The sequence below is a fragment of the Alosa alosa genome, chromosome 19 (assembly GCF_017589495.1).
Source record: "Alosa alosa isolate M-15738 ecotype Scorff River chromosome 19, AALO_Geno_1.1, whole genome shotgun sequence".
Lineage (NCBI taxonomy): Eukaryota > Metazoa > Chordata > Actinopteri > Clupeiformes > Clupeidae > Alosa > Alosa alosa.
In genome coordinates this window covers 26,685,478-26,705,585 of record NC_063207.1, presented here as the reverse complement: position 1 = coordinate 26,705,585, position 20,108 = coordinate 26,685,478, and the positions used below count along the sequence as shown (strand labels likewise).

General features: G+C 40.9%; 1 protein-coding gene across 1 annotated transcript; it reads left to right on the top strand.

Moving 5' to 3' along the window:
• The first annotated feature begins 7,211 nt into the window (after positions 1 to 7,211).
• chp1 (calcineurin-like EF-hand protein 1) lies at positions 7,212 to 19,483 on the top strand. Its single transcript, XM_048228679.1, has 7 exons — positions 7,212 to 7,634; positions 9,337 to 9,409; positions 12,085 to 12,165; positions 13,384 to 13,511; positions 13,808 to 13,869; positions 17,470 to 17,592; positions 17,728 to 19,483. Exons 1-7 carry the CDS (start codon positions 7,568 to 7,570, stop codon positions 17,779 to 17,781), a joined length of 588 nt encoding a protein of 195 aa, XP_048084636.1. The 5' UTR covers positions 7,212 to 7,567; the 3' UTR covers positions 17,782 to 19,483.
• The last annotated feature ends 625 nt before the right edge of the window (positions 19,484 to 20,108 follow it).

Here is a 20,108-nt window from a genome sequence, read left to right as displayed (position 1 = left end):
ACGTATTTGTACTTTACTTAAGTAAAATTTATAGTGCATACTTTTGACTTTTACTTCGTTACATTTTACAGCAATTATCTGTACTTTTACTCCGCTACATTTCTACAACACCATCGTTCCTTTTTTTCATACATTTTATGATCAGTTTTTTTTTTCTCTCTGACAAACACGTTTGTTTTACGGGGGTTGCTACCAAAGATTCTGGAGCCTTCGTGCATTCTTAGAAACATAAGCTTCTAGTCTAGACCAGGCAAAGCGTGAGCTTGTAGCCATCTGCATTCGGTAGGCTATATTCACCAGACCCATAGCTACACTGTAAATGCAACTGTGTTCTGTGCCTTTCTCTGTCTGTTATCTGCAGCGTTAGGGCCTCCTCTCCGATGAGATTGCTATCCGCGGATCAGCGAAGTTACAGGCTATGCCCATGCTTCTGTCACTCGTCTGATCATTTGCGGCACAAATGAATGGTAGACTATTAATGAACCGGTGGCCGGAAAAAACGTAACATTTTCCAGATTAGGAAATATTCCTTAATTGTGTGTGATTAAATAAAGATGCATAGCCTACAATTGGGGGGGAGTAAAGCCTAAAGTATGGTCCCGCGTCTGCGTCACGCGCACGCGGCACTGGTGAGCGCGTGACGAGAATTGCGTCATTTTTACAGCATGCATCACGTCTTTGAGTCGACCGAAATTTAAGACCGCGAGTCAAAGTGACGCGTAGACTGCGCATGTGTGAAACGGAACTGCTGTAAACACTCCCCTCCAGTAGGTGGACCACATAGAAGAACAACACTTAAACGTAGAAACAAACCTAGACAGAAGAAGACTTGTTTGGTTACCATAACGACGATGGAACAGAGCGCCTGTCCTCAGCTTGCCTGGCTTTGAGTTACGTGAGACACCACGACATGGAGTCAACTTCGACCGATGTAAAGCCACAATCCACAGATACATTCTTTAACATTATATTTAACGGTCACTTTACCATCTATGGTGTAGAACCCAAAGTATTTAAAGACACCACATTTTCGATGAGTTGGGGACGTAATTATCTGTCTGCTGGCCGTTCTGTGCGTTACCTTTGATTGTCAAAACAGGGTGGCTGCATGGGCTCATTGTGGCTACTGGCTATATTATATTGGCTTGATTTGGTCATGAGCCCTGGATCATATAGCACTGAATGAGATGGTAAACAATAAAATAAAACTAATCATAGACAGTGACAGCCTTACTCCCTGCATAGAGAGCTGACATGACTTCGGATTAAATGCATCTTTTAAAAATGAGCGTATGCTGAAATAAAATCGCGAAACCCAGAGCCAATTAAAGGTATCTATCTACAACGCTCAGGCGAAACCCAAACACTTGCTGATCGAGATGCATTCTCGCCTGTTCCTTATATAATGCGTTATCAATAGTGATTATAATAATAAAGGGAATGTAGCCTACCTCTCCCAGGTGCAATCATTATCACCTAGCCTACTCCTGAACAATGCTGAACTCAAATCTCGAAACTCGCCTGTCAACACCAGGAAATGCGCTACACAGCACTAAAAACCGAATAGTTTATTTATAGTTCGACTACGGATATTTCACGTCATGTTCGAATAAAAGTGACAGCCCTACTCCCTGCATAGAGAGCTGACATGACTTCGGATTAAATGCATCTTTTAAAAATGAGCGTATGCTGAAATCAAATCGCGAAACCCAGAGCCATATAAAGGTATCTATCTACAACGCTCAGGCGAAACCCAGTAACACTTGCTGATCGAGATGCATTCTCGCCTGTTCCATATATAATGCGTTATCAATAGTGATTATAATAATGAAGGGAATGTAGCCTACCTCTCCCAGGTGCAATCATTATCACCTAGCCTACTCCTGAACAATGCTGAACTCAATCTCGAAACTCGCCTGTCAACACCGGATAATGTTATCATAATAATAATTGAAGGAATAACCTAGGCTACCTCTCGCTCTAAATACACCCATTATCACAGTGAGACATACATTATGAACACAACTAGTTACTTCAAAACTTTTATTGACACGTCATATTTACAGGTTTTTGGTTCATACTTTTTGGTATGAGGCAGGTGTGAAGACTCAATACAAATTTAATTGAGGACATCTGTACGCACAACTCTTTCTTACCATGACACTGCTGCATGTGTTCAGAAAAATGTCTTTACTTTGTATCGCACCAATATTGCTGCCCTCGCAGCACCGAATCACTTAGCTACAGGCTAAGTAGCCTAATAAGCAAGTAGGCTAAGCTAGTCTCTCAGCTATACCAACAGGTGTGCTGTGTGTGTTCTGGTGGATGATAAATGGAGCGATGCGATGGGCCAGCTTATCAAACTTCCCAGCAGACAGGCGAACGTACTCGTGGTGCTTTTTCCTTCATCAGCTCTTCCTTCGTTTAGTGCTCGCACATCCCAAGTTCTTCTTTTCTTCAGGCGTTTCAGGCTTCTTTGGTGGTTGTGTCCTACTTTCAGGCTCGACGTACCGCCCCCAGTTGGTGGGGCAGAGTATCACAGTTAATCCGTAGTGCGCAGGCTAACCTTAACAATTTAACGGCGCATTCAGGACAGCAGAAATTGGGTATGCTTCACGTCCGCGGCAAAAATGACGCACATTCTTGGACACGCGCAAATGTGACGCAGGACCATGCCAGAGCCTTAACGTGAGTGCTCATTCAATGTCTATGCGTCTGCGCAAGTGAAACTGAACTTAATCATAAAGACACCTTTCTCAGCAACTTTTCTGTTCAATCAGCATAATTGCCATTACGATCCACCCGACGTTTCCCTTGTTTACCCCGTTAAACTTCAGGCTCTCGTGTTTTGCTGAATGATATTACTTAGCAGATCACCCTAGTAGATAACCAGAATTACAGTCTCTAGAATTGTAGGTCAGAATGTAAACTGGGCCACAGATGGTAAGCACAATTGCATTAACTTAAAACTATCTAGTCGAGTATAACCTAAAACTAGCTTAATTAAAATGCCACAGCCCATACTGATTTTTCCTTTTAGAATATAGATATTAAGAGAATAAATCATTATGCAAATACTTTACTTTTAATACTTAAAGTACATTTAAAAGCAGGTACTTTTTTACTTTTACTTAAGTAGGGTTGTCATTGTGGTACTTTTACTTTTACTAAAGTAAATATTTCTCTGTGTATTTGTACTTTTACTTAAGTACTGAGGTTCAGTACTTCCTCCACCACTGGATGTGATTAGAAAATGCATAAATTAACCTTCATAGTTATTTTCAATTGACTCATTAAGTTCATATTTTTTAAATGAAGAAAGACTGTGAGTGCTTCTGGTTTCTCTCTTCAAATAAACTAGGGCTGCAGCTATGAGTCTTTTTGGAATTGAGTATTCTAGTGATTATTTCATTGAGTAACAAAATATTTAATGTATTTATTTGGTAAAATATATTTTGCTTTAAGTGCAAATTGATTAATATGCACAATAAATGTCAAGCTGTAAACTAGCCCTAGTCACTTAAAAGTAACTTTATTTATTTTATGTAGATTTGTGCATCTGCAGCATCTACCTTTCCTACCAAATAACCTAATTTACAAAAAAAACTGCTGTTTTCACAGTGCAGTTATTCTACAATACAGTGCAGTACTTAAGTATTTTCATGTTTAAAATACAGAATTTAATTATTTTGAGTTACTCGAGTAATCAATTCAGCCCTAACTTCTCCAGTTGTTGTGGATATTGTGTTACCTATTTCAATCACAACTAAAACAATTATCATGTGTTACCAAGCTGGACCTAAATTGATTCCGAGTCTGAACTATCTGAGCTAGATGAAGTTATTATGTTAGGAATGTGTTAGGTTCAATTCACGGTTAATAGAAAATGAAATTGGTTCATGCATAACACTGCTTTTGAAATTGTATCCTTAAAATTATTATCTTTTATGATTCCTTTTAGGAGTATTTGTGATGCACACCACACTACTACTCACTACTCTGTGAAGTGCTCCTGACCTTCAGGAGGAACAAGGATCAACTGGAGGTCAACCTGGGAAGAGGATATTTGAAGCTGTTGCTGCCACTGAATAGCGCAACCCTGTTGTAAGAATTTTGCTTTCATACTTATCTTTCATATGCCTTGTTCACTTTCAGCAGCTTAAACACGTTTTGGATTAAAACTTCTTATTCCACTGCTTGGCTGGATTTCCCATTGTCCTACGTAATTCCACAGAATGACCATTCAAATTGTTATTTGAAAACGTATGAGGTAGATCCAATTTTTTGAATCTATCACACTTGTATATTAATTCCTGGGGGGGGGGGGGGGGGTATACCATGTCTCAGTGTTCTTAATTGTGTGGTTTTTTTTAGTGGTTAGGATAGCCAAATGTTACTTTCCATTATTTTTATTTATGCTCCATTACAGAAAGGACTCGAGCTGGAAGTCAAGTGTGCCGATCTTGGCAGACCTGTGCCACTGTGAGAGCTGACATCTCTTCACAGCAAGAACATTGATTGGTGCAGAGCTGAAGCATCACACATAAAGGAGCACACAATCACCTTTAGAGGTTTACCTCTGGTCACTCCATAGACTTCTGAAAATAACATGGGGACACTGGTCCTGGTGTTAAGATGTTATGTAAAACTCCCATGATTTCATTTCGTCTTTGGAAATGTAGTCGCTGACTGCAATTGCTTGAAAATCGTATGGTGTAAGCCCACCATAAGGCTTTTGAAAGGATAAATCATGAAAAAATATTTTCAAAAGTGCTCTGTAGAAGGGCCCCAAGATGCATACTTGGAATACTAATTTTCTGTTATGCCCATCAGACAATGCATCTTAAATGTGGTAGTGCTCTACCCTTTCATGTAGGTACCTAGATGGTGTAGTGCCAGTCCTCTATTTGTGTTCTCTACATGAGTTGCAATCCTCAGAAACATTATATGTGAGTTTGTGTTGCCTGGACAAACCTGAAAAGTGTCTTAGAGGCCTTAACCAGCCCTAAAAAGAGCTGTTTGTGGTAATCATCCAGGCTTAGAAAACACTGGCTAGAGCAGTGATCCTCACTATTTTTTTTCACAAGAGCCACATTGGCAGTGCAAAATCAAAAGGAGAGACACTTTTACGACAACATACTAAGTCACATTTGCAAATGTGCGTTTCTGCATATAAATTGGACATCCCACAAAAAAGAAATAACACAGCCAATACATTTTCATTTAAGACCAGATTTACTTTAATACTGGGATAAGTGGAAGCTGGCATGCATGTCCTTGACTTTCTTCATGCTGTATTTTTAGTATTAGTAGTAGCATGTTTGACAATACCCTCTTTAGGAGGCACCATTAAGGCTTAATAACTTCCTTTCACCTTCATTACTGTATTTGGGTGAAGGGGGAAGTATAATTTAGATGTTTGTGTTTTTGTAGTGCAGTATTGTATGTTTATAAATCACATTTGAAAAAATGTAGTGACTGTTACCACATACAGTGGGTCCCATTTAGAAGTGGCCACTTCATTCGTGCTTTCCGTGAGTCATGCACCTGCGTGAAATATATTAAAACTTATCGCCACAAGGTGGCAGTTTAAGTCTGCTGTAGCATTTGTAAACAGGGCAGCGGATTGCATTCAAAGGCGTTGCAGTGGCAGTGAGAGACTGTAAGCGGAACGAAACTTAAGATCACCTTGTTGAAGTCATACAGTAGACTAGGCTAAATCAGAGCCTACTTTTGTTTTTATCAAGCTGGGGTCAGAGATGATGGCCTTTGGCGAACAGTTTAGGCAGGTTTAGGCCTACTCAAAATGAGTAAAACCAAATTTGGCGAAATCTTGCCAAAGCTACCATGCGAGCCACCAATTATTGCTTGACGAGCAACTGTACTGTAGATTGATTTACTGATTATGTGTTTGTTAGATACATTGATCATGTATGTACACCCCCCCCCCCCCATTTACTACTGCAATAAGAATGTTCACATGGCCATGCTGATCAAAATCATTGTCATTTTACAAATTCGTAAGAATTTGTCCTTAAACTCCCCAGATTAATGTTGAGCTTGTTTAAATGGTATGTTTATTTGTCTATTATTTTGTTTTCATAAGTGAAAAGTGAAAGTAGTTTTGGAATTACAGCATGTCTCAGTGCACCATAAGATGTCAAGCAGTGTTTAACAAATGTTTGTGATAAATGTGTAGTAATGTTGCTGTAAAGTAATACAATGTGTTATTGGTTTGCTCTGTAAATATTGTCAAAAGCATCTATGAAAAACCATGACCTTTAGGCTACTTGCATACACTTACAAACAACTATACAAAATGGTAGGAACCACTAAAACTCTCGAAATTTAGTTTGATTGTATGGTGATATTGGCTGTTTTGTAAGAATTAAAATCACTATACTATTAAAATGCTATAGCCTACACAATTGAATTTGCCATGTTAAACTGGTATAGCATTCAGGATGTGTGCTTGCTTATATCCATTCAGACTTGCTAGGATGTGTTAAATCAAATCGTTAGCTATGTGCGAAGTGCTGCTGTGATGTCAAATGACAGTCTTTTGAAGGTAAGATGATGATCAGCCAGCACATAATATTTCTAAACCTAGCAGATGACGTAGGCTATACTGGAATAAAGCGTATTTTAGACATACAGATTTCCAGCAGATGTAGAACTAAAATGCATCTTGACGGTGCAGCGCCGACATTTGTAAGATCAAAATAAGACGTTCTAAATGGAACGCGATCATATTTAAGACATTAAGATCTCCAGAAGATGTAGAACTATTACACACACTGACAGTGAGATGCCGCCGCTGTTTGTAAGATTAAAATAAGACGTTCTAAATGGAACGCGATGTAATTAAGCTGTTCAGATCTTTTCCAGACGTCTTGGAGACGTATGTGTGCTGACTATCCAAGAGATCGCGAATAAAAGGCATTTATCTCAAAACAAGGTTAGTGCCCCATGAACTCTTGGTGTCTACAGGAGCATACAATCGCGTAGTACAGCCGTAGCTGGTTTTAAGTCTACCACGTGCAGTTAAGTTTTTATGGCTTATACCGCAATTGTCAATGGAGAAATTGCATTGAATTTTTACATCCGGCATCGGCTGTGGGCGGGACTGTGCAGCTCTATTTGCCACTGACATCTCTCATTCACAGCCAATGAGAGCCAGGTTTGTCAGTCCGTCGTGACGATGGTTCATGACGCATAGCCTACGCCTCTCACCTAGTGCTAGGAAGTTTCGGCAGAGGTTTCGGCAATCAGCAAAGCGCTGGGTGGCTGAGACAACTACTCTGAAGATAGTCTTACTAGCTGGGGACACTGGGCAGAGTTGTATTTTGACTGTAACGCTAGGCTACTTGTGGCCAGCAACGACTACCTGACTTCGTGACACCTAGTCAGCTACACAGAGAAGGCTAACTTATCTCTCCTAGAAACATTCTAAGCCCAGAGCGTTGTCTTTGAGCTACAGACAGAGAAGCCTGACGTTAACGTTAAACCAAAGTAGCTAGCTAGCTGTCCAGCCAAACTCGGCTCATCATACCATAGATTTGTTAATATGGGGTCCAGAGCGTCGTCATTACTCAGAGAGGAGGACATCGAAGAAATCAAAAAGGAGACTGGATGTAAGTCCCTGTTTCTGTGTAACGTTAGACGTTATGTGTTTGCAACCATTGATCATGTATGTTAGCTGGATGCTAGCTGACAAGTTAGCTAGTCAGTCATTTCTCTCGATGTTGCGCAAGGATTTCCAGCAGCTAGTTAGGGAATGCTATACAGTGAATCTGAAGCAAATATGGTGCTCGGTTCGTTGTCTTTGAGTTCATGGAACATATTTAACGTTAATGCGAATAATACGTAAAGCAGTGCACGTTTGTCATCTCAAACAGTGACGTTAAACGTAACTTTTAGGTGTGAGTGAAGGTGAGTTAGCCAGCTAACGTTTGCTAAATGGCCAGATATCGTCGGCTATCTCACCCGCAGCAACATTGCTGTTAACAAAAGCAACTGATAACTGCGCAGCATTAACAGTTACACATTGAGACCAATGTTACGTTACCTTTATCATATGACCCTATTTATGATCAAAGTTACCCTCGCAGTAAGCATATTCAGTAACTGTTAACGTTAAGTGGTGTCAAAATCAGAGTGCATTTACCTCGAACATGGTCATTTGGATGTTCTTACATGGATTGATTAAAGAATGGCACTACTAAGATAGCGTTCATGTGGTCAACAGACTGAAACATTATGCAAATTATATGTAGGGGATACTGATCGTACCGTGTTTTGTGCCTCAGGACTGTTTGTTATCAGTTGTGTTGCTCGAGAACGGCTGGTCCTGTAGTTGGAGGCTTCAGACATGGCAATCCCCGTAGCTTTAGCTTTTATGGCCTCCTTACACCAAACATCTCTGAGAAGATTTGGGAAGGATTCTTGAAAGGTTGGAGTCTTTTAACTATTGCCCCTCATTCAAACTTTACTCAAAAGACCACAATCTTACAAGACTCTTTCCCAAATCTGGTCAAAGTTGTTTGGTGTAAGGAGGCCCTTGCAATACAGTCATACTAAGGCTCACAGTAATGTAATGGGCTTCGATGAGAGTTGATTTGAGGCTGAAGGTCAGTGCCCTGGACTTGCGGTAGAAAAGCTTTGAACGACTGAAAACTACACTTCCTCAGCATGTTAAAAATAAATGCCTCTCCAGCCATCAGTTGTGGTGACGTTAGTGTTGTGGCATCAGTCTTAGCTTTTCCTATGGCCACTGACTGACAAACAACTTCCCCTATGGTCTGTCTAGTTTGAACGATGGATAATGTTATAGTTCTAGGGTCTAGGGGCCTTGTCAATCCTTTCATTGTTTTCTTCTGATGTTAAACTGCCCTATCACTAAGTGCCCAACATTGACATGCACTCTCAACTCAAGTCTGTTATCCTCAATGTTTCATCAAATGTTGTGATTGTGCTGTAACTCATTTCCCTAGGAGAGTGTGTGAGGGAGATGTAGAAATGTATTGAATCAACTGCTTTGACAGTGTTAGAGTGATGAGGTGGAAGAGCAAGAACAAGTGAGTTTTCTGATCTCCCTGGTCAAATTTCCACCTCGGGGACCGGACTAACCTGTTGAAATTCCATGGCTGAGAATTAACTATTCTGACCCCTCCCCGTTCAGACCCTTGAGGGAAGGCAGTTCATCTTACCCTTACCTTACAATTTCATCCCATGTAGCATTTTGAAATCACCTTTCATCTTGAAACTTAATTGCAATGGGAAAACTCTGCTTCATCCAAATAATCTCTTTCTCTATACCTCTTCTTTCTTTTACAGTCTCCCATAGTCAGATCACACGTCTCTATAGCCGATTCCACAGCCTAGATAAAGGAGAAAATGGAGCGCTCAGGTATGCTATGCATCCCCCTGCATTCACCCACAACACTGAACTTCTTGCCCTGTCATCAAGCAGACACATGAGAAAACCTTGAACTACCGACAATCCCCTTCCTCAATTACACCTTACATATCACACACTCACTACCTCTTTACCAAGTGTCTGTGACCTTGACAGTTACACTCCGAAATGCCTTACAGAAACAGAATGTCTGACATATGGATGAAGCCATATGACTCAACTCTGTGAAATAGTGTCCCATGAACTCGTATAGTCATGCTTCTCTATCTAAGTGTAGGCTTACATTCAGGGTTGTGCAACAATATGGTGGCCAGTTTGAAATAAGAACTAGCTGAGCATGAACAGTGGAGTTTGCACTAGCTTTTGGTAATGGTAGATGAAGAGGGTAGTTTCAGCTGGAGTGTGAGCTTCCTGAGGTTGTCCGAGTAGAGTAAGTTCTTGTGCCACATTTAGCCTGCCTGGACATTTGTAGCCTATTTGTCATACTTTTGTTCATTATTACCCAGTCTGGCTCCAAAGGAACAATTTGGTGTCAATGTTTTACATGTCAAACCTGACTCCTGTGAGCTGCTGTCAGCCATAGAAACTGTAGACGTGTGGCATGTTTCTGCTTTACTTGCTAGGAGTGTAAAAGGTTAGGCACTAGAAATGCCAGCATGCTCTCCTGCCTATGTTTAACTCATTGAGTGCCAAAAACGTAATATTACGTTTTTCCTTACCATGCGTTGAGTGCCAAAAACGTAATATTAAGTTTTTAGCTTCTTTTTTTTTATTACGAAACTAGACACTCTAACACACCTTATATGTGATTTTGGGAACTCTGTGATTAATGGAAATGAAATATATGACGATCTAAAACTCATGAAAACGCACAATCTGGACATTTTATCTGGACATTTTATCATAACTCGGTTGCCGCTTTGGGTCGAATCAGTGACGCATGCACATCAGGTCAAAACCAGGCCATTTTCGTGGGTCTATCACTAGGTAGCAGTCTCGCCAGGTCTCGCTGATCACTTCGCGGAAGGTTTACACAAGTAAGTAACAGGCAACACTTCATGAAAGACGTTATATCTCCATTTCTAGAAAAAAACTGCGATTTTGATGAAAACTAGCCACTGTTTAGCTTGGGATTTCTCAGGAACAGAGGCGTGTAGAAATACACGGTTTGCACCCACCGAGAGCTTAAAGTCTCACCTTTTAAACGTGCCATTGTATGTGTTCATAGCTATAACACAGAATATGCTGTGGCTGTACAAAAATCATCAACAATGGTCTAGATTGCTGGCACTCTAGGACAAAGCTCCCGAAAACAGCTTGGCATTCAATGAGTTAATTTGGAAATGAATACAGTGCCTAACGTTTCTTTGTCAGACTGTTTTCTGAGGTTGAAACCTTAATCTAGGGGATTGTCTTGTGCTTTGATGGATGCAGATATGTAATAGCGTGACTTGTGTGACTGAATTGCCCAAACAAAACCTCTATTCAGTTGAGATCCAGTGTTTAGGGAACTTGAGTGATGTCAAGTTGGAAGCATCAAGTTTGTTTATATGAATTTAACCATTGTCTTGTATGTTCATTTGTCCAAAGTCCAAAGTTTTGTTTGAGTTGGTTATAGCATTTTAAGCACTGTTTAAACCCTTTGATCATCTTGTGAACATTCATCAGAGCATAACTAGAGGGATAGACCCATCTAGTTAGACTATTAGTGACCCATCTAGTTAGACTATTAGTGTTATGGACTTTATATTACATTACATTACATACATATACATTTTTTTGTCCGTGGATATTAATCTCTGTTGGCCTAGAAAGAACCTGACTTGAAACATTATTAAGACCGTTAGTGTACAGAGCAGTGAAGGAATATTCAGTTTCTGCATGATGCTTGATGTATTGATGTTTATATTATGGGCATGGCAGTCTACGGGACAAACAGATCAGGATAAGTTTGTTTTGAGTCACAACAGGAAGATATTTCCTTTGAAACACCTGAGATCTCACTGTCCCCTCTAGTGTTTCTATGTTAAACATTGAGCTGGTGCCACTACCGTCACTAAAGAGGAAGTGCTATTCAAGGGAACATGGTGCAGCTCTTGTGTGGCGTGTTTGATATTCATGCCAGAGTGACTCAGCGTAATCATTCATTAGTTGCCACAACATTGTCTCAGGAGCTGGGTTCCTTCTTTGTTTCTGTTCCCTAGTCAGGGGTAACTGGTTAAAACGCGTAGGGATGTAACAGTACACAAAAATTACGATTTGGTACATACCTTAGTGTTGAAGTCACGGTTTGGTTACATTTTGATACAGTTAGCATGTAAGTACTGCTAGCCTAATATTCATTTATAATATATCTGATGCTCAACACATATATGCAGGAATAGTATTCTGAAAAGGTGTCATGTTTTTTGCGGGTAATTAACTAAACTAACATGGTCTGCCACTTAGTATGTGGGAAACATGGAATTTGAAACATGATCCACATGCACAAAAGCCTGCTTGACTGCATTCAGTATATTCAGTACACATCTGTATTGAACATAACGTCTTGTACCTAAACGGTTCGGTAAGAATACGTATACCTTTACATGATTACATGCCACAGACTTGTATGTTCACCCACTAACTCTCTGATAAATCTCACATTCTCATTTTCTGTCCCTCAGCCGCGAAGACTTCCAAAGGATCCCTGAGTTGGCGATTAATCCTCTAGGTGACCGCATAATCAATGCCTTCTTTCCAGAGGGGTGAGTGTTCAAAGGTTTCCATAGAGGCCCAGATCTCGTCATCTATAGAGAAAAGTGTGGTTACATTTAAAGTGTAGTAGTTTGATTGTCATGAATAACACTGCAACTATGAAGATATGAAGAGGTCTGCAGAAATAACAAGATGAAGTGTTGACCCAATGAGTTGCCTTAGACAACCACATGATAGTTCTCAATGCCATTGGAAATACTGAGGATTTAGCTGTTCACTTTCTGCTGAACTTAGAATACCCTGGAAAAAGGCCTCACTCCGTAGCCTTACGGAACTGAGGCCCGGAGGTCTGTGGCTTGTTCCATTTGGGCGTTTTGTTTATTAGTTTTTGACCGTCCTGGCTGTGTCGTCTTTGAAGCCCAATACATTTCGAGACGACGTGCCCTCAAGCGTATCATTACTCTCCCAGAAAAATCCGGCCTGTAGGCGGGTTAATTGTAGCCATTGCGTCTAATGGTTTATGGTGTTTACGCGGTTCTCCCTCTTGTTGTTTTGTTTGGTTTGGAGGAACCTTAATTTAGAGTATGGATTTCTGTAGCAGTGCCAAATAACAGCAAACCATACACACACAAACACACACACAAAAACATAAACCACCTCAAGGTGAAATTGGCACAGCTGTATGTCTGCATGTCATCAGTCTCACTGTCAGCTGCACTTCAAGTAGGGTTGACAGCCTATCTTGGCAGACCCCGAGCCGTAAACCACGTTGTCCTTGCCTCTTCATCCGCTGCTTAAATCAAGGCGCGTGCTGACAGTGGTCGCGTCTCTAATTTGAGCATGCAACCGTGTACTTTTCCAAACGCTCAGGTTCCAGCTGAGCACAGCTTAAGAGATGCATGTGCGCCTCAGGCCCAAACGGAAGAGATTTGTTGTTTGCTTGGCGATACTGAAATGTGAGCGTGGTTCCAGTTCTGTCCTTGGCCGGTCTGGCTGAAGCATGAGTCATTGCTGATGAGGAGAATCTCTCAGATGGATGAGGTTTTCCCTATGGAGGTGCACACGGCACTTGACAAGGGAGTCTGCCAGGTCTGCCTCTTGATCTGAAGAGAGCAAGGGGAGATAAACAGCTGTCTGAAAATGCATTAGATGCGTCACACAAATCACTGTTTATGTCTGCTGTGAAGACGCACATTGATGTTTTCAGAGCGAGTGGCTGTTATTGAGAGGCAGCGATGGTCATTGTCATTGCTCTGTTTGTCCCTCAGCGAGGACCAGGTGAACTTCCGCGGCTTCATGCGCACGCTGGCTCACTTCCGGCCCGTGGAGGACAACGAGAAGAACAAGGACCCGGACGCTGGAGAGCCCCTCAACAGCAGGAGCAATAAGCTGCTCTGTGAGTTTTGCATTTGTGTCACACCAAAACCTGCTCCTGTCCAGTACCTCTCTACCCACACAGACTCACTGGTATTACCTGGCGAACTGGTTTATTTCATTAGATTGTGCTTAACATCTCTGGGATTCTCACCTCTTGCAGCATCCATGTCCCCTCTTCACGAGGACCGCTGTCAAATTCGTCCTTTGTCTTAAGTTTCAAAACAAACCACACTGACTACTTGCCTAATGTGCTCTTTCTAATCTTTCTCTTTCCTTCTCGCTCTTGCACTCTCTCTCTCTCTCCCCCTATTGCAGTTGCTTTCCGGTTGTATGATCTGGACCGAGATGACAAAATCTCCAGAGATGAGCTCTTACAGGTGAGAGTATTTCCTTCTTATACTAAGCAGAATTGGCAATCCAGGTCTAAATCCATCCATCAAGGATGTGGGAAAGAGTGAGGCTTTTGTTTTCGGAACAAAGACCTCACACCTGCCAGGTCACCTGAGACCAAGCCGTCGATTTGTAATTATGTGTGCTTGCTGAAAGCAGCACACTTATTGTTCTTCTTAAGTTTTATTATTCCCGTCTCCCTAATTTTTTGTCAGCTCTAGCACCTAGGCCCTTTGAGACAGAGACACCGTTCCAACTTTAAAACGTCCGGGCAGTACCGGTGCAACTTGCTCGAGAAGATGACGTAAAGTGGGCGTGTCATTTGTCCGCCATATTGGATTAAATAGAAAGCGAAACTAAATTTTCACAGGTCACAAATTTGGTCCGAACTTCACGAAACTTGATGTACATGATCCTTGGACCAAGCCTCACAAAAGTTACTAGAAGGATTTTTGATTTTCGAAAGCGTTTGCCCGTCACAGCCAAACGAAATCGGGCGTGAAGCTCGAAACAGGAAGTCGCCCATATCTCAGGAACACTGTCACATATCGATACCAGATTTTGTATTTGAACTCGGGACTCCAATTTGAGGGTGCATAAGCTAAAAAAAAAAGAAAACATTCCAAAAGATTCCAGCATTTGGCAAACTACCCACCCGTATTTGGTAACTATCACCTTTCACATTCACAGTTGTACTTCCATCACAATGCCTTCCAAGTATGCACAATGTCTCTGGGCAGTCACAATGTCTCTGGGCAGCCTTGCCCAATCATGAAATCTTTGCTCAGCCATGGGATAGTATGGACTTACGAACTGAAATGGTTAGGAGAACATTAGCTATTTATTGCTGACGTAGTACAGTTATTTTCACATTGACGGTATTCAAAATAAATTTTTCATTATTGTTAAATATCATGATGGGAGAGTATTATTAAAAATGTTACAAGTATGCAAGCAAATTCATATGTTTACGGGCATTTAGGTTGTACTGTGTTGTTTTGTTGTAAAGACATGCAAGGCATTCTGGGCCATGTAATGAACAGTGGTCGGCAGCACTCCATACGTATTAATATGAATAGGTGTTTTTGTAAACCTAGGGACAATAAACAGCTATCTCTGTTACAAAAACGAGCTGGTAATCGCTCATTGAAGAGGGAACTATGATAAAAAGATTGTTTTCCTAAAAGCATGGAGTTGACTAAACAATAAGCAGGAAATGTCACTTTAATGTTAAATACATCTGAACGCTAGGTGGCAATGTTGTATTACATTTCACTAAATACGGTGTGAGCTTCACAAGTAAGGAAGGTGCTAATATTATGTAATTTATCATGGGAAATTATTGGAAATGTTATTTCTTGTTTTATTCTAATTTCAAACCACACACATCCATTCGTAATCACACGTACACTTTTAATACCTTGAAAAGACTCTCATTTAATTTATTTGATGTTGCCTAGCAACGCAGCTTTCAGAGCAAAGATTCTAGAACAGGGCTTCAGAGAGACACGTTTTGAGTTTGTGGCCAAGAACCTAAAATATCGGTTTCCATGTGTATGTGCTGGATGATGTGCGTCCTTTATGAAAGTAAGTGTTTTATACAGTTAACGTTACAGACATAATGAGTCATGTTGTAGTGGTCAACATAAATGTGCCCCTTCTGTTATTAGAATGCTAAACAGAGAAGCATGCTAAGAAGAGATTTAGTATCATTAATTTCTTGTGTGGCTAGCTATAGGGAGGAGATGTATGTTGCTAATTGGGATTTATGTTGTTTAGCGTAATGCCATGGTCATTTGATATGAGATGCTTGCACTCGTAACTTCGTCACTTGTAACTTTAGGACTGCTATTTTTTTTACTAACAGTAATTCACGAAGCACTTTAGCCCTAAAAGTAGCACCTAAGTCTGTGACCGCTTAAAAGAAGTGGCGAGGACTCCTAACGCAATGTTTTGAAATGCGTCTACTATTGTCTACAGGAGCTTCCAATCGCGAGGGAACTTGCATTGTAGGCATAACTAAGGGATACACCACAACTAGCCTACTCATTGTCAACATGTACATTAAATGTAACGTTTCATGTGAATCAAATTCAAATGTTTTCTTTGCAAACATAGGCATAGGCATATGGTGACAGATTAATTTAATAATGCTGCTGTGTGAATCACGGTAAGCGCGAATGAAGTGGCCACTTCTTAATGGGACCCACTGTATGGAAGTGGGCTAAGTAAAATAGAGATGTTTCAAATAAGATAAGGTTAATCAGAATTCTACATATGCCCGCTTGACAACGGCAGAGATAGAACTGGCCTTTGGCCATAGCAACCATCCATTTAGAACGATTGGCCTTCATAGCAACCAAAGATCTGAGCTGTGTTGTAATGTGAGGCACAGTATAGAAAGGTGATGAAAAATACAGAGACAGGTCAAAAAATATAGTGCAATGTAGACAGTAGTATACAGTTGATTTACAGATGGTGGTTTAGAGTAATATGAAGTATTCCTTTATTCTGAGATACATCTAAGAGAGGCTACATCAATAGGCTCTCAAAACAACCCCAGGCTCGCAATCCCCAACAGACATAAGGTCTTTATAGAGCAAATCTATATAGATTATTTGTCAAATAAACCAGTAAAACATAATTTGTGGGATGGAATAGATAACATTCACACTCATAGCTCATATTTTTTAAAATAAATCAGTTAAAAAGTATCCTGACAAACATAATTTCAATTCCTCTGTAGGTTACCTGATAGCCCAGTTTGAGAGGCGCAAGACGCGTGACATTATTTATTTTTGCAGCCAATCACTGCTGTCATTTTATTTTATTGATTTGATCTCAGTCATAGAAGCTAAGGTATGATCCAACGAACCAAAGGTAAAATCCAACGAACCGCATTCAACCCGCAAGCCAATAGTTGAATAGCCCTCTCCTAGAGCTTTTGAGATATTGCCACTGCTCCAACACTGAAAGGCACTGTTACAATGCCTGGATCAAGCCAGGTTCAGCATAGCGTATGCCACTGTCTGCTCACGTTGGTGACCGGACCAGGGCAAGCACACTTTCGCAGTTCCCGCCGGAAATGCAGTCTAGTTCTGGGTGTACTTGATTTTGGTACATTTCTTCTCATGGGAATAGTGAGTAGTTAATAGTTGATGACTCATCATTACAAGCAGACCTGGCATGATGTCACTCTGTCACAAATAGTTCACTCTGTATTTGTGTCACCACTCCTCACCTCTTGTCCCGTGCAACGACTTTTGGAGTTGGCAGCTGTGGTGAAGGTGGCTCAGCTGGGACAGTGACACATCTTATCATGTATTTACCCTTAGCTGGCAGTCTGGGGACAGAGGATTAACTGTCTGCCAGGCTTTATTTGCCATCCTCAGCTATCTGCTGTGGTAAACCCTGTTCAGCGCCTCATGGCAAACCTCTGTGGAGGGCTTCCATATCCACCCGCAAGGCTAAAGTGTTTGCTGTGAATGTATTTAGTCATAATACTAGGGTTATTGTCATAGCATAGACAGAGTGGGAAGTCTCCGCTGTCAGTAACTCTTGTGTTTATGCTTTTGCATCTTTTGCAGGTCCTTAGAATGATGGTGGGCGTGAACATTTCAGATGAGCAGCTGGGCAGTATCGCTGATAGAACCATCCAGGAAGCGGACACCAACGGAGACATGTGCATCTCCTTCAGCGAGTTCATCAAGGTGGGCCAAAGCACATTTCCACTTTGGCACCCATACACCCACACCCGTTATGTTTGTCTGGCTTTTGGCTCAGCCATGTCTTTCCTGTGACCGTGACCGATAACCTCACTGATGATGTCCCTGACCTCCTCCCAGGTGTTGGAGAAGGTTGACGTGGAGCAGAAGATGAGCATCCGATTCTTGCACTAAGAGACGGCGCTGTTGACTGGATCGGATGTCACCCATGCCAGTTCAAGAAGCAACACCCAACTCCCCTTCCCACCCCTTCATCTCAGTACGCCGGGCCGCCTAAGCCCTGCAGCACATGCTTTCTGAGCGTCTGGTAGCTAGTTCTCAGTTCTTCAGACTGTCTGCCTTGCACTGCTGTGTGTGAAACAAAGGGAATACTCGCGTGCCTTGGAATTTTACTTCTTACCAACGCCATGGTTATCCCTTGCCTCGCCTTCAACCCCCGTGTGTGAACCCTTATTTATTGTAGATGATCTCCCTGTCGGTCATTGGTGATTATGTAAGCAGTCCTAGCAGTGGAAAATTACCGTACATCGACTCCGTTTTTCAGTGAAACAGAAATACCTTAAAGGCTTGTATGTGTATTATCACTGTGGCAGATGTTGTGCAGGCAGAACGTTGTCTTGTCTGTCTTTTAAGGCCAAACCTATTCAGCTAGAGGAGAGGAGTTATTTATTAACAGTCAGGGAACAGCATTACTTTTGCAGAGCTGATTTGTGTCCCAGTCAGATATTTCTTGAGTTATCACTCCAGATATCTGTTCATCGAGCTAGTTTTCTTTTTGCCACTTCTGTTATAATGGCTTAAATTGCATTTGTGATCATTCTTTACATTTCATTGTTTTTTTTGCATACATGCTGCAAGGCTGGTATAGCTTCCTTTCCTTTTGCCAAGTGACTTTAAACGGTAGAGAAGGCATCAGATGGCATAAAAACAGTGGACATTTCAGCAAGTGTGTCATTGCCAGGTTTTGTACGCATCTACAGTAACCCTCCTTCCTCCAGCGTTCTCTGGTCAGAGCATTCCAGGGACTCCTGGTTCATTCTGAGGTCTGTAGATTTTAGATTTTAAATGAAGGGCCCATCAGTTTGAAATGGAAAAAAAAAACTAAAAATGCCATGGTCCAACTTCAATTTTGTGTCCCGAATTTATGTACAATATTATTTGAGTCCAAAGAAGTGCCATGCTACCACTCCATGCTTTTCCTTGATCACATGGTTTCACTCAGAGCCAAATGGCTGTGGTTATCAAGTTCCTTTAAGCAGGTTTGCTTCACTGCCAGACGCTTTGACTCACTACAGAGTATTCAACTCACTGCACTGTAGGTGAAATGGTTTGACCGTGGCCAGGTGTAGTCCACGATGGCAAAGTGCAGGGATCAAGGTCAGTACCACCTCATCCCGGAGAAGTGACTCTTATCTGTCAGCAGTAGATGAAAATTCTAGATTACATTTTCAGTTGAGATCAAATACCTTGTTTGTGAAAAAAAAAAATATATACACTGTTTTTATAAATATATATTAATACAGTAGTTGAACTAGATCCAGGTACTTTAACAATGGGCTGTGACCAAGTTTGAGTTGCTGGAAGTTGTCCTCTATGTATTGTGGATGAGGTCAAATGGAAAATGTAACTTTTGAAGTTACATTTATGAATTGTGTCAGCCTCTTTTAAGAAATCACCAAGACATATTTTAAATTATCAGGAGCTTTGCATTGATGCTGAAAGGGTTTGAAAAGTATTTTAAATTAATTTTATGAATCAATTGTGATTTACCAATCATACACAAATGGGAAAATGTAAAGAAATCTACTCTTAATTGTGAGGATATCACAGATGAATGGTGTAATGTTTTTGATTAAAATAAAGTACAAGTGCCATACTTGTTTGGAGTGTCATGCTATTGAATGGTAGCCTGGAAAATCCAAACTCATTCACAAAGTGAATAGAGTCTGGTGACTCTCGATTGGGAAACACTTACGTTGCGACGGGCACTAACTTTGAAACCATTGGTCCAGCCTTACCAATCACGTTGATCAGAGATTCCTAACGTTACTTCCTACTTCGCCTAAACTTTACAAACTGACAATAAACAGCGTAAACAGTCAGGAAACGATGTATGTGGGCCTTTGCTGTAAATAAATCTGCATTTTTCCAACTGCAGTTTTTGACGTTTGCAGGTGTTACTGCCTCTGTTTGTCACAATAAGTTTAGGTTTTGTCTCCCCCTCTTGTTGCTGATTGGCCTGACATTTTTCTTGACCATTTCCCTGTCTGAGGGAAATGGTTATTAACTATGGTGTTCCAGACAAGATCTCCCTGAAAGAAGATCTACTAGGTGGGTGGGGCTAGGCTAATTGTATGGAGGAAATGTTATCAGTAACTGTATAATTAACCTTTCACATTATTTCATTATTTAAATTTTAATGACTCAGTATTTTAATGTGGTAATGTACCACAATATATTATTCATTGTCATTTATCAGATAATATTGAGCATTACAATCC